The sequence below is a fragment of the Actinia tenebrosa genome, unplaced genomic scaffold (genome assembly GCF_029948245.1).
Source record: "Actinia tenebrosa isolate PJP-AT-01 unplaced genomic scaffold, QUT_ActTen_1.0 PGA_scaffold7__59_contigs__length_16204524, whole genome shotgun sequence".
Classification (NCBI taxonomy): domain Eukaryota; kingdom Metazoa; phylum Cnidaria; class Anthozoa; order Actiniaria; family Actiniidae; genus Actinia; species Actinia tenebrosa.
The window spans coordinates 12,896,484-12,910,392 of NW_028292584.1; the positions used below are offsets into that span (position 1 = coordinate 12,896,484).

Here is a 13,909-nt window from a genome sequence, read left to right on the forward strand (position 1 = left end):
GTTGGTCTGTTGGTCTGTTGGTCTGTTGGTCTGTTGGTCTGTTGGTCTGTTGGTCTGTTGGTCTGTTGGTCTGTTGGTCTGTTTTTAAAATCACATTATCACAATTATATTTATCAATGCTATTATTAAAAAAAGTAATCATTTATGCATCTTTATATCGTGATTTTGCTATTTTTTCTAATTATTATGGGTTTTTTTTCCAACTAATTCCCTTTTCTTTTCCTCTTATATACATCTCGAAGTGGATATTAGTTCTTAGAGCTACTCTGCAAATTCAATTATAATACTAAGTCTATTGTTGTAAATGTGTATGTATGAGTGTGGGCCAGTCCTTTGTTTGCCTTTGAAAAGATAAGTAAGCGCTAAACTGGATGTTTTTTAAACAAAATGAAGGAAAAGGGAATATATAAATTCGCAATCATTCAGAATAAAATGGAAGGTATTTGAAAAGTGTTAGTTTTAAAAACAATCAATCCAATTCATCCTTTGGCAAATGTTCCAAACATGTACACAAAAGTAGTTTACAGTGCACTGTAAATAGTTACATTATTCTTTCTTTTCCCAGATTGTTTTCAATTTATTGAAGTAACTCAGAACCCACTTGTTGTTATTATTGGTCATAACAGTACAGATGTCAAACTGCAATGGGAGTTTGAGCTGGATGTCAATGATATGTTTGTTGGTTTCGTTATCTTCAGATTCAGACATGGTCAACATGATCAAACAAAGGTGGAAGTAGCAAATTATTATTCCAGTGGTCCTCCGAGGGTTAGTAATGCTACTCTGTATGCTCTAAATGCGAGTTATGTTTCATCCAGAGGGTTTGCCAGTTTCTTAATCAAAAACATGCTTCTTCAAGACACTAACAAAGATGGAAGCAAGTTTGATCCCCTTCAATCTGATGTGAGATATCTGTACAGGATTGATGTTACAATTCCAAACTTGAATCCAAGTGTCAGGCCAAATGCGATTGAACTACAAGTTAAGGGTATGAATAAGAAGATGTCAATTAGATTATTTATATTTACCAAAATATAAGCACGCCCTCTCTTCGAGGCTTAAGTACTCGACACTGCGACCAAATTCTTAGAATTAGACTGCTATATTAAGACATAAAAGCATATTGTTTGTTTTGAAATGTTGTAATTACTGCGCACGAAATATTCATGTGATCCCTGCATGCATCCCGAGCAGCAACCTGGATCGGAAATAACGACGTTCTATAATATAATAAATGTATTTGCTCACAAACAGCAAACCTTTGAAAACCCTAGTGCACATGCTTGCTCCCACCTATATACTGAGATACCTAATTGTACTAATTCGTATTTAACTTTAGATAAACCTAAGGATACTTTGCTCTCCCCAACCAAGTTGGATGTACAGTCAACTCTCGCATTTCGGACACCCCGATATTAGGGACTGGAGAAAAATCCCCGATAAAAATATTTACAAAGAAATGAAAGCAATTAATTCTCGCTATTGCGGACGCCCGCTATTACGGACATCAAGTGACGGTCCCGATGGTGTCCGCTGTAACGAGAGTTGACCTGGGAAAAAAATTTAGGGGAGTGCAACTCGATCTATTTCACTGGTCCATCAGATTGCTAGCTAGGCTAAAAATAACTCGCGCGATGATTAATTGGTGGATGTGAGATGTAAGATGCTGTAAATGCTTTTTTCGGCGGTTTGAATCAATGAATTTTAGCTGGTTAATCTCTGTTTTTATGGACAATTGTACTGGGGAAAATTGATTCAATAACAAAACTTTAGTAATAAAAGTTCAAATTCAACTCGTTGTGATCTAGAAAAATTGATATCAAAACTTGAATACTTCAAGAAGTGCGCTGCTGTCTTTTAGTTTCGGATTTATCAGATTATATAAGAGCCTGAAACAATTTTTATTTCGAATTCATTTTAATACTAAAGAATATTTACCAAGGTAAAAGAGAAAAAGTACTGAGATTGAAAGTCGAAAGTCTCGATACTTTAAGAAAGAGAACAATTATATTTTAGCGAAACTCCAGCCGAATGGACAACAAAAAGTCACCAAGTGTTGAAATTAAAAATAACTACCATGGATAATAGAAATTCTTTTTGTTATCCATGATATTACAAATATTTTGTAATAAAAGCGTTCCCCTAAAAGGAAAGATGAATAGCAAGTGGTACGTAGTGAGTCAGGCTTTCGTTGAATTTCCGAGAGGTTTTATTTTTATATCAGTTAGTTTTCTTTGAATATGGGCTGTGCTAACAATCATCTTTTGTGTGGTTCTAAATTAACTGTAACATAAATACTTACTGGATTTGATACTCCATTTCCTACTGAGAATCGACAGTTTTCCATATTTCGAGTTTTGGTTTTCCGAAGAATGCAAGACTTCTACCATATTGTGGAATATTGTGAAAGCAAAGAGCGACAAAAAGCTATTCAAATGTGATGAATATTGATTTTCTAAACATTTTCTTATCGATCTTAGCTTTGAGTTCTTTCTTGTCGCTTTCTAGAAAAACAGAGCATTTTTTCGCCTTGGCTGTGGAAGTGTTAGTCTTTGGAAGAAATCAAGCTTATTCGAAGATTTGGTGTAAGGTCTATATTTTCGAAAAAATCTTTATCTTCTTTTAAATGTCCATAAAAACAGAATTCATCCAGCTAGAATTCATTAAATCAAGCCGCTGAGAAAACATATTCAGCATCTTACAAAGACGGCGCGCGTCACAGCCACCAACCAATCAGCGCGCGAGTTATTTTTAGCCTAGCTAGCAATCTGATGGACCAGAGAAATAGACGGAGTTGCACTCCACTAGTAATTTTCCCCTGTAGTTGACTCTATGTGAGAAAAGGACATTAAACTCAAGTAATAGTCCCATTCACAGTTCCCGTCGCTATCTTGAAAGGTTGCCAAGCCTTTGCATCGAAGCGAGACGAACGGTGAGCTTACAATGATAGAGACATGTGAATAGTTGTCCAAGGTGTTTAAAAGGTCTCTGTCATTGCAAGCTCACCTTCGCATCTCGCTTCCATGCAAAGGCACGGCTACCTTTCACGATGGCGCAGGGAATTGTGAAGACTATTTTCACTTGACTATCTTTTTATTTATTTTATACAGTCCCTCCCACTATCACTGTATTCGTCTGTCAAGGCTGTCAAAATGGGAGTGCCATCCAGAACCAAACCATCACCTTGTTGTGTAATGCTACTGGTAAACCCATACCAAACATTAGATGGATGAAGAATGGAGAACATTACAATGGAAGTAGTTCAGTATCAAGTTCAAACAACGCGCTTGTCTCGCAACAAGTAACAATAGGTGACAGAGGAAACTATACCTGTATTGCTGACAACGGGGTTGGTAATCCGGACAGGAAGTCATTGATTTTACATGTTAAATGTAAGTAGGGATTTAATATACGCAACATAAAGAGATATAACTAGCTAAAAACTAGTGTGAGCTGCGTCGGTGTTTCTAATGAAACAGTAACAATGAAAAAGTAAATTATACACCGTGAAAAGATGAAAAAACTTACTGACGTTTCGGACGCTAGTCCTTCGTCGGAGTAAAAGAGGAGGCTCTTTTACTCCGACGAAGGACTAGCGTCCGAAACGTCAGTAAGTTTTTTCATCTTTTCACGGTGTATAATTTACCTTTTCATTATTACTATACGCAACATAGTTTTTCAAATACTACGGAATATTAATTTTATTTCAACTATTAATGACCGAGTTATCATGAAAGTGGACTGCGTAGGACCGTAGCTAGTGTCGTAGGCTCAAAGCCCACTAATCGGTTGGTGATTTTTTCACCAACGTGTTGTAACCTTTTAAACATTACCGATTTTGGGTTAGGGGTAGGGTTAGGGTTACATTACCGATTTTGCATAATGCGTGAGCCATGCAATCACTGACTGATGATTTCGAGTCAGCAGCAGTAAGGGGGACTCGCGATCGATGCCGTATATTTGCGGGTTTAACCCGAGGAATTCAGAACGCGGGTACAGCAGATTTACGGGATTTCCCGCGGCGCGTCCTTACTGCTGCTACGTAAACGGAGGTTAAAATATCCTTTATATATAGATGGATACCATCAAAAGCATTAGAAATAAAACTGTGCGGAAGCTCAGAACTCAGGTGCTGGACCGCTTAGACGCCGACTTTGCCTTCACGACATTTATGGAGGGAGATACAGACGAGACGATGGACGAGGAAAGAGCAGAAAGGATAATCAATTTGATGCCCGAAGGTAATTACCGCCTGGAGTTGACGTTTATAAAGTATTTAGACGGCGAGTGGATAATAGAAAAGCGCAGGAATCCAATACGGGCGTCTGGCAGGAAGGACCTGTTCGTTGTAAACAAGGACACGCGTCCTGGGGCGCTGGTGGGCATCGACATGTTGTTCTACGAGGTTGCTTACCCGGTTACCGTAGTTATATACGGCGCGTACGAGATTAAGAACCCGGACGTTAAGAAGCTCAAACCAATGCGCCATCCTGGTAACTGCGTGGGTAAGTTAGTTAGAGAGTTCTTCGAGGATTCCTCTAGGGGAGGTAAGCTTACGTTGAAGAGAAGAGAAGCCATCAGGAAATGGGAGCACGCTACTCGTAGGGCAGGAGCCACCATTGAAAACATCAAGAAGTTAGAGGTTGCTTTAGAAAGGCGCATACACGTGAAAGACATCACCGACGGCTTCATTTACTCCGGGACGCACAAGTATGGGGGCCGGGGTGCGCCTATCGTAATTTACCAGCATAACGCACATGCGTGGAGGGAGTTAAGGTTCCCAAAGAAGAAGGAGACGCGCGTTTACAAGGAGTCGCCGCTTACAGAACTAATGCACGAGAATTCTATTTGGTTAATGGATGCAGAGGGAAGTCAATTTATGACCCAAGATGGTACTTTGTATCGTCCTGAAGTGGAACAGCTGCGCATTCAAAGCGCCTGTGAGACTTTAGGAGAAGACTTCTCCGACGAAGTGCTTAGCAGTCGCAGTTTGGACTTATTAGCCGCAAAGAAAAGAAACGGTTGGAAATCCACGCCGGAGGAGTTCAAAGACATAGCCAAAGCCTGTGTAGAACATGGTCACGGTAGCCTGTGGAACATGGAATACGATGAAGACGAATACGTGTCGCTGGATATGAAACATTGTTACCCCGCAAGCTTCAAAGGCCTAGGAGATTGTAAGGAATATTACGACCGTTACGGACATCCAGATTCACAGTTCTTTCGTGTTGCGTTGGATGGTCACTACGACGCCCCAGCAACGGGGTTTGTACGGTTGACCACCTGGAAATTAGCAGCGGGTCTGCACCCCATAATCTATGCGTGGTATGGGAAGCACCTGCAGGAGAAAGAATGGATGCCCATACCCTTATTGAAGGTCTTTGAAGAGCGCAAACTTTTAAAATACACAGCGCATGAAGCCATACTTTGTCACAGCGCCTTCACGCAATGGTTACCGGAGCATAACCCCACAGCGCGTGTGGTCATAGGTAAATTCACGCAGGGCGCAAAAGAAGGTGAAAAACATATGCAGCGACGCCTAATAACGGACGAAGGCGAGCTAAGCTTCCTCATCAAGCGCGCGCATGACAAAGGATTGATGGTGTCTGTAGAGAAATGGGACTACCTCGTAGATGATAAACTACACGAATGGAATGCGCTGTGTTATTACCAGGACCATCGACCGCAGTATTACCATCTGCGTGCCAGTATGCTTGCATATGCGCACATTAACCTTCTCGCGATGCTCCTGCGGTTTGACAAAGAAGACATTCCACGCGTAGCCACGGATTCCCTATACGTGAAACCGCACGTGTTGGAAAAGATGAAGGAATTCTACACTGCCGATGAACTCGCAGAAAGTGGCCAATGGCGCGTCAAAGATGAAGAAATAAAAGCCTGGAGAGCGCGCGTGGAATATCATGGAGAACACACCCGGGGCACCATAACGCCCACTGTGGAGCCGCTGCCTTCCGTTGCCGATCCTATTTCCTACCAACGCTTCTCTTACCTTTACGGTACGGGAGGCAGCGGTAAGACGACGCGCGTACTGCAGTTATTCCCAAAAGTAAAGGTGCTAACGCCAACGCACCGTTTGGAAAGAGAACTCTGCGAAATGGGCCACGACGCGCAGACCTACCCCAGCTTCTTCCGTTGGAATGGCCAAAAGTGGGTACCAGAAGCCATCCACGACGTACCACCGGTAATACTTTGGGATGAGATTTGCACCGTTCCTTTAGAAATCCTCAAAGAATTCATAGAATTCCTCCGTGGAAAGTGTCAAGTAATATTCGCCGGAGATCCCTGCCAGCCTCCTCCAATAGCCGGAGAGATGCCCCACGAATGGCTGAAAGATTTCGTAGACCATGCGGAGGAAATTAACACCGACTACCGCAGTAAGGATCAAATAAGAAACCTGAAAGCAGAACTTCGGGGCCTTAGTGATGCCGAGCAATGCAAAACACTGCGCAAACGCGTACGAGCGAAGAAATACGAGGACTTCCTATACGCCTGGCATCCAAAGGATTTGGTGCTGAGCAGCAAACGCGCAGCACAGTCTCGCATACAAAAGGATTTGCTAAATATACACCGAGAGCGCTTCTCTACGCATCTCGTACCTGTTTGCTACAAACCCCACGACACCCGCATGCAAAAAAGAGACGTCTGGGTACCTGGTACCGACATCCAACTGCAGAACGCAGTAACGCACGATAAAGCCTGGGTACCCATAGAAAAGGTGGAAAAAATAACTTCCCATCCAGACTGGCGCTTGGGTTATTGCATGACAGTCCACAGCGCGCAAGGGCTTACCATAAAAGAAACCTTATGGATCATAGACCAGCGGCTGTGTTGGAGCAACCTTATCTACACCGCCGTAAGTCGTGTGGAGTATGCCAAGCAAATAAAAAGAGCCTGGGGACCGCAACTGCGTTACGATAAGACCCCAGAAGACGTAGCCAAAGAGAATATCGCCAAGAAACTCCTTCGCTACAAGCGGCACGACGAAGAAAAGAGTACGGATCCCCGCTATGCGGGGGTCAAATTCGACCTATGCGTGGACGACGTCTATAAGAAAGGGGCAAGGTGTGCCAAATGTAACATACCTCTACTATGGAGGTTTGACCCAAATGATGATCAGCAGTTCTCCGTGGATCGCATAAATAATAAACGCGGCCATTGCAGAGGTAACGTAAGGTTGACATGCCTAGAGTGTAATCGGGCGCGTGGAGCAGCACTACTCTGAGTCTTTGGGGACTATGAGCGGCTCTTCCTTGACGAATCCACGACTTGGGCCATCTAGGTAATACAACACGGGCTGCCCTTCCTTGGTGACGGACTTCGAAATCTCATACGTTTCCAGAGACCAGTTAGGATCCGTGGCTCTCTTACTGCCACCTTCGAGTTCCCCCGGCTGATAAAGGTATCTGACCACTATGTTGCGGGGTAGCTTTTTTTCCTTCAGTCCGACCGCCCTCGAACTTCTGACGTAGGACTTATGCTCCACGTGTTTCTTTTTTATGGCATCCTTGGGTTTCATTCCCGTAGCCCTGGCCGCCTCGTTGTTCAAAGCCGCGACGACCTGGGGAAGCCTCTGAGTCCATTCCCTGTTGCGTTTGGAGGGATCTTCCAGCTCTTTCCAATACTGGTACCCAAAGAGACGCTCGGCCAGGGTCTTATTGAATCTTTCGACAATGCTTTGACCCCTGTGGTACTCAGCTTCGGCTCTCCTAATCTTAGTGTCGTGGTCTTTCAGGGTTTTGGTAACCACGCCCATGAACTCTGTCCCCGCATCCACTTGCAGCAGCTTAGGCCATTTCAAGACGCGCTTATAAATCCTACTTAGGGCTTCTGCGACTTCCCCAGAATCCTTGCTGGTTATGGGTTCGGCGTCCTTGTATCTGCTTGCGATATCAACTACGGTCAAAGCGTATCTATAGGTCTTTTTTCTTACCTTATCGTGCGGCAAGAAAAGCAAATCCGCCTGATGAACTTCATTGGGGGTATTTACGGTGAAGCTGGGCCTGGGAATGTACTTAGGCACGGGAAGATAAACCTGCCAGAGGGTTTGTTTTCTTAGCCAGTTCTTAGCCGTTTCTTCTGATACCCTGGCCGCGGTCGCGAGTTTCTTGATAGCTGACGCTCCTTTCCAATAGCCTTCAGGCCCATAGTAAATCTTTTTGAGTTTGTCCTCTACGCGGCCCATTATATGAATTCCAAAACGAGATTGATCTTACGTCCGTTGAAGTCCACCGTCTCTCCGTCCACTTTAATAGTGATGTTTATGCTTTCTACCAAATTAGACAAATCATAGCTCAAAGAAATGGGAGTGTATTCTTCTGAGTCAAATGGATTACCTTTGGGTAGAAACTTGGACATAAGAGAAGACTTTTCTCCATTGTTGTAACTATTGACCAAGTCACAATAGACTTCGTAAGAGGATGCGACTTTCCATTTCACAGGTATGGCTGTGTCGGTAATTGTCTTGCCCGAGGCACATAATAAAGATCCCAATGGGTCAGACTTTCCAAAAGTTACTGAATAGTTTGGCATATTATGTTTGAAGGTCATTTCGTGCGGCAATCCTGTGGTGAGCGTATAACCGTGTTTTGCTAATTCCTTAGCAAGGGTGATTGGTGTGTAATGTCCATCGGGCAGCAATACGGCTTGATAGTTAGATCCTCCTGTATGCTCAGTGACTATGCCCCTAATCAGGTTATGCCAAGAATTGTACAAAGAGCAACTAACCAACCGAACCTTATGGGCTTTGATGGGGGGATTCAGATAAGTGGTAAAGTTATTCTTGTCGCTTTCCAAAAAGACGATCATATATTTCAGGAAACACAGTTTCTTTCGTTAGAGCAGATACGCCAAAGCTACGCCTCCGGCCAGCCCTGCGACTCCTACGAAGACCAACTCATTGTCTTTTTGTTTCTTAGAAGGCTGATAGTAATTCTTAAACTGAGGCTTTCTCAACCCCGTCGATGCCGCGGGGTGTGCTTGCGCATAAAGTTTAAAGGCGTAGTCTGTATTTTCAAAGTTCTTATCCGCCTGCATCTTGTCTTGGTAGTTCTTATCCAACCAATCCCTGTAAGCTTGTCTTTTTTCATTCCAAGCTGCCACGTCTCGCTGATATTTCTCCAGCGCTAAGTCGTGTCTCTTCCTTTCGGCGGCCAAATCTCCGCTGCGATCACCTCTAACTAATCTATCCAAATATTGACCGCCATAATTAGCTCCAGTGAATGCTAAGGCTGCAATAACTCCACCTGCGACCACGCTAGCCATTATATATTAGAAAATCACACCGTAGGTAGGTACTTTTCCTTCCGTAGGTAATCCTTTACCATGATAGCCCCGCCTACGGCAGCGGTCATCTTAGCAAAATTAGCGAAGCTCTTGCTTGGGTCTTCAGTAAAGTCTTCTTTGAGCACTTTCTTACCTACCCAACCAATACCCGCAACGATGGAAGTAATAACAGCTGCTTCTTCAACAGTTTTCAACAACGCGGTCGACATTATATTACAAAGCGAGAAGGAATTCTAGGTCGCCACGGGTGATAATTCTACTCCATTTCAGGGATCTTACTTTTTCTAACAGCCGGTTCCACAGGTGCGTGCACGGGCGCGTGATATGTTGGTGGTTCTACCTTTTTCGTTGCCCGCCATTGTAAGTAAAGGCTGCCTGCAGCTATGATGACTCCTAACGCGCCAATGACGTACCCAGGATTAATAAAGGATTCTTCTTCTTTCTCTTCCACCTTTTCTTCTTTTTTGGCTTTGTTCTTCCTGTTCATCTCCGCGAGCTTCTTTCCGGCAGCAACTCTGCCCGGAGATTTAGCCTTGGTAATCTTGGTATCTTCTACGGGTGGTTGTTCTTCGGTGCCACTCATCTTATATCTAAGGACTTGAAGGACTTGACAAGTAACTTGATGACGACTTGACAATGACTTACGGACGACTTGGCAATGACTTGACTAAGTACTTGACAACGACTTACGGACGATTTGACAATGACTTGACTAAGTACTTACGAATGACCTGACTAAGTACGTACGAATGACTTAACTAGGTACTTGAGGCGACTTGATCAGGTACCTCAGCAAGTGCCGCCTGGAAGACCTTTTCGACTTCTCTGTCCTTCTTGAAGTCCTTCCAAGACACCAGTACCTCCTTCAAGTCAACGTGCTGAGCTACGTGAAGTGCCGCAGAGGCGACTACCATTAACTTACCGCACTTCAAAGACAACCACCCGCAGGTTATCTTAAGTTCTTGGGCGATGACATAGTCCTCGCTAATGTCCTTCCGTAGTTGCTCCACGTCGTCTATGAGCAGCGCAAGTCCAAGCAATTTAGTTGCAAGTCGGATAGCGGAGTCTGCGACGGCGTCCGTGGTCTTACTTGCAAGGGCGGCCTCATACCTCTTATGGAACTTCTTAACTTCCTCTTCTGTCAACTTATTAACTTGCTCATGGGTAAGTTCCTTGCCTATCATTTCTTTACACTTCCCCGAAGACACAAGGATGTTAAGTTGTTCCTTGAGGTTACTTTCGTCTAACTGCGCGGGGACTTCATCTAAGAGCTGCTCAATGTCCATATATGTTAATGGAATACGGAAACCTCAAAGAGAAAATCATCTTGGAATGTTGGTGCGTCTTTAAATGCCGCATGTATTCATGTAACTGTTCCTTGGATATCTCACCGCCGTAGTCGCTTAAGATGGTTTCCAGGTCAGACTTACTTGGAGTATAAAATACTACGAGAGAGCCTATGTTTTCCCTGAAGGGTTTAGAGACACTGGTAAGCTGCTGCGAGAGCAACCAAACGCTGATATTGTCATGCCTACCGCTGAAGGCGAGCTTAACGAGCTCGGAGGTGCGTCTTTTTACGTCGTCCCCACAGGCAATGTCATCCAATATGAGGAGCGTCTGCATATCTTTAGGGAATTGCTTATGCCAGAACTTAAGATGCCCAGATAACTCGTTAGGGTCTAAGATATCTACAAAGAAGTCGTCATCTTTCACTCCTATGCCCGTCCAGGTGCGGTTGTTCACGTAGGTGGGGCATAATAGCACGATGTAGTCGAAGCGGTATCTAAAGGGTCCTAATAGCTGCTCCACTACGAATTGGGTCTTTCCGCAGCCGGTGGGTCCTACTATCAGAGCGTTACAAGGCATGTGATCTGGGTTCATATATAGATGGAGCCAGTGGAAGCAGTGCAAAGAATTGTCGCCGACGCAAAAGATAAAAGAGACACCATAGAAATGCAAAGGGAGGAGATAGACCGGTTAAAAGAGCGCGTGCAGGAGTTGTACGATGAAATGTGTGGTCTGAAGCGCGCGGAAAGGTTTGGTGCGCTTTTGACGATGGCCGGTTGGGCGAAGGAAAGCGTGCAGGACTTTATGCGATATCCCCTGTAGAATGTTAACAATAAGGTTAAATCTTTGTTAAGGATACCTGGAAACTATTTCAAAGAGTGTCTCAGAATGTTGACGTTTAGGTTAAATCTTTGTTAAGGATGCCTGGAAACTATTCCAAAGAGTGTCTTAGCTTTACTATTTTGATTCCTGCAAGCGCCCTTTAAAGGGGGTCCTTATTTTTATTTATTATTATTAAATATCCTTAATTATTCTTAATAATAATAAATAAAAATAAGAATGGGATTTGAGACTCTTTGCGTAAACCCTACCTTACTATCTTAAGCCGCCTACTAACCATTACGGGCTTTCCAGGCATCCTTAACAAAGATTTAACCTTATTGTCAACATTCTGAGACACTCTTTGAAATAGTTTCTGGCCGTTAAGGACTTCATGCGGTATCCCTTATAGTGGTTATTAAATCCCTATTATATATGGAGTGCGTGCACTGCAACAAGGAGTTCAGCTCGAAGCAAATGTTAAAATACCACGTTGAAAAAAAGGTGTGCGCTAAGAAGGCACGCGAAAGGCGTTGTAAGGAGTGTAATCGACTCTTTAGCAGCGCGCAGATGTTGGATTACCACGTGGATAACCGTGTCTGTCTAAAGAACGTATGTGAGCGCTGCGAGGAGGACAAGAACGACGAATGGCATCGACATCGGTGCCGCGGCAATTACGACCTGCTAAGCGTGGCTTGCGAGGAGCACGGCGACGTTGCTGCACGATGTTGCCCAAAGGAAACCCAAAGGAAGTTAACGCGCCGGAAGAAGGAAATTGACCAGCGCTTTGCGGAGTTTGACCTCGTAGAAGGCGTAAGGTGGGAAGATAGGGAATATTGGGAGGCGCTTTGTGAGCGCTGCGGCTGTCAAAGAAGTGACCAACATATTTGGCAGTGCCTTTACGACGGCCAGGGCGGCTTTAAGGAGTACTTACATCGCTTCGAAGCTTGGCATGCCGGCAATGAGGCCGCAAGGAAAGCCCGTAGAAGTTAGAAAGGACCTAAGATAGTAAGATAGGGTTTGTGCAAAGAGTCTCAAATCCCATTCTCATTTTTATTTATTATTATTAAGAATATTCGATAATAATGAATAATAAATAAAAATAAAGACCCCTTTTAAGGGCGCTTGCATAATCTAATAATAATAAATAAAGATAAGAACCCCTTTTAAAGGTATATGCTAGCCTACGCAGCCGCCTTCTTAGGAGGATTCCTGATCGCCCTTTCAATATATGGACTGTATTACGTGCGAACTACCTGCAGACTGCATTACCCCTTGTAAGCCGCCGATACCCAAACCGCGTAAAAAATACACCTGCCTTCATTGTGGCAGTGCATTCCTTGAAGAATCCTTTGTGGGGCATTGGTGCTCCGCGGATCCTAAAGCGCAGCGGACTTTAGCAGACGCGCTTAACTACAAAGAGGAGATGGAGTGACCCTCCTTTCAATGTCGAACTCCCACCTCCCATTCTTCTTACCATGCGAGCGCAGATGGGTGAATTCCTCGCCCTGAATTACGTACCGCACGCAATCCGGCGCCCAAAGGGAATATTCCTTGCCTTCTAAGTCTTTGAGGACTAACCGTAAACGGTCGATGTCTTCGAAGACGACGTAATTTTTTATTTCGTATGCTTTACCGCAAATCAGGTCACGCCAGTGTATTTGGTTGACGATCATTATATCTATGAAATATTCTTAAATGCGTTGCCCTTGTCTCCGTAGTCTTGAAGCGTTTGCAGCACCACCGACAGGGAATACGGATGCCTTCCGCGTAGTTGCTAAGGGCACGACAGATGACGTCATAATCGTTGCTAACCATGGTCAGGTAACCATTCGCGTCATACTGCGAAATTATCTTGCGTTGGTCTGCGGAGAGTATGCCATTTCCTTTCGGCGTCTTTAATTCGATGCAAAGCCCTTCATACCTTAAATGCGCGTTCAGTATTAAGAGGTCGGGTTGACCCCTTTGATAACCCTTCTGCCAGCATTTTATGCGTTTGCTGTCAGAATCCTGCAATTCCCCTAAGCCGGGCGCTATGAGCATCTGTGGGTAGAAGCGGTGTATGTAGTCCACGACTTTCTTATGCAGGTCAAACTCATTTTCCATTTTGAAGACTAACTTGTTAGGACTATCGAACCGCCTTTCTATTTCATACTTACCTGTCTTTCTCAATGCGGGAAGAACGTCCTCGAGGACCCAATCCTGGAATGTCTCTGCCGTTGGCATCTTAGAGCTAAATATTAGTTGATACAACCCAGATTCGGTTACGTACAGGGAATTAGGCTGTGAATACGAGGGGAGGCGATTCACCTCCACTCTAAGTTCGCTAAGCTTTACCTTATACTTTTCACGAACATGCACCTTAATTGCATCTTTTGGGCGTTCGTAACCCAACGCCAGCGCCACTTCCTTTGCTTTGGAGTACAGTTTGTCGCCTTGCACTATGCATTGCAGTTTGGTGTCGTTGTTTTGAAATACGCGAAGCATATTATACGTAAGG

General features: G+C 44.1%; 1 protein-coding gene across 1 annotated transcript in view; it reads left to right on the forward strand.

Moving 5' to 3' along the window:
- Positions 1 to 672: 672 nt before the first annotated feature.
- The window catches only part of LOC148905681 (hemicentin-1-like), a 160,891-nt gene continuing 147,654 nt past the window's right edge, over positions 673 to 13,909 (forward strand). Inside the window, exons 1-2 of the mRNA XM_089040603.1 lie at positions 673 to 988; positions 3,111 to 3,392. Of these exons, the coding sequence (XP_088896729.1) occupies positions 673 to 988; positions 3,111 to 3,392 (598 nt within the window). The remainder of the gene's footprint in view (positions 989 to 3,110; positions 3,393 to 13,909) is intronic.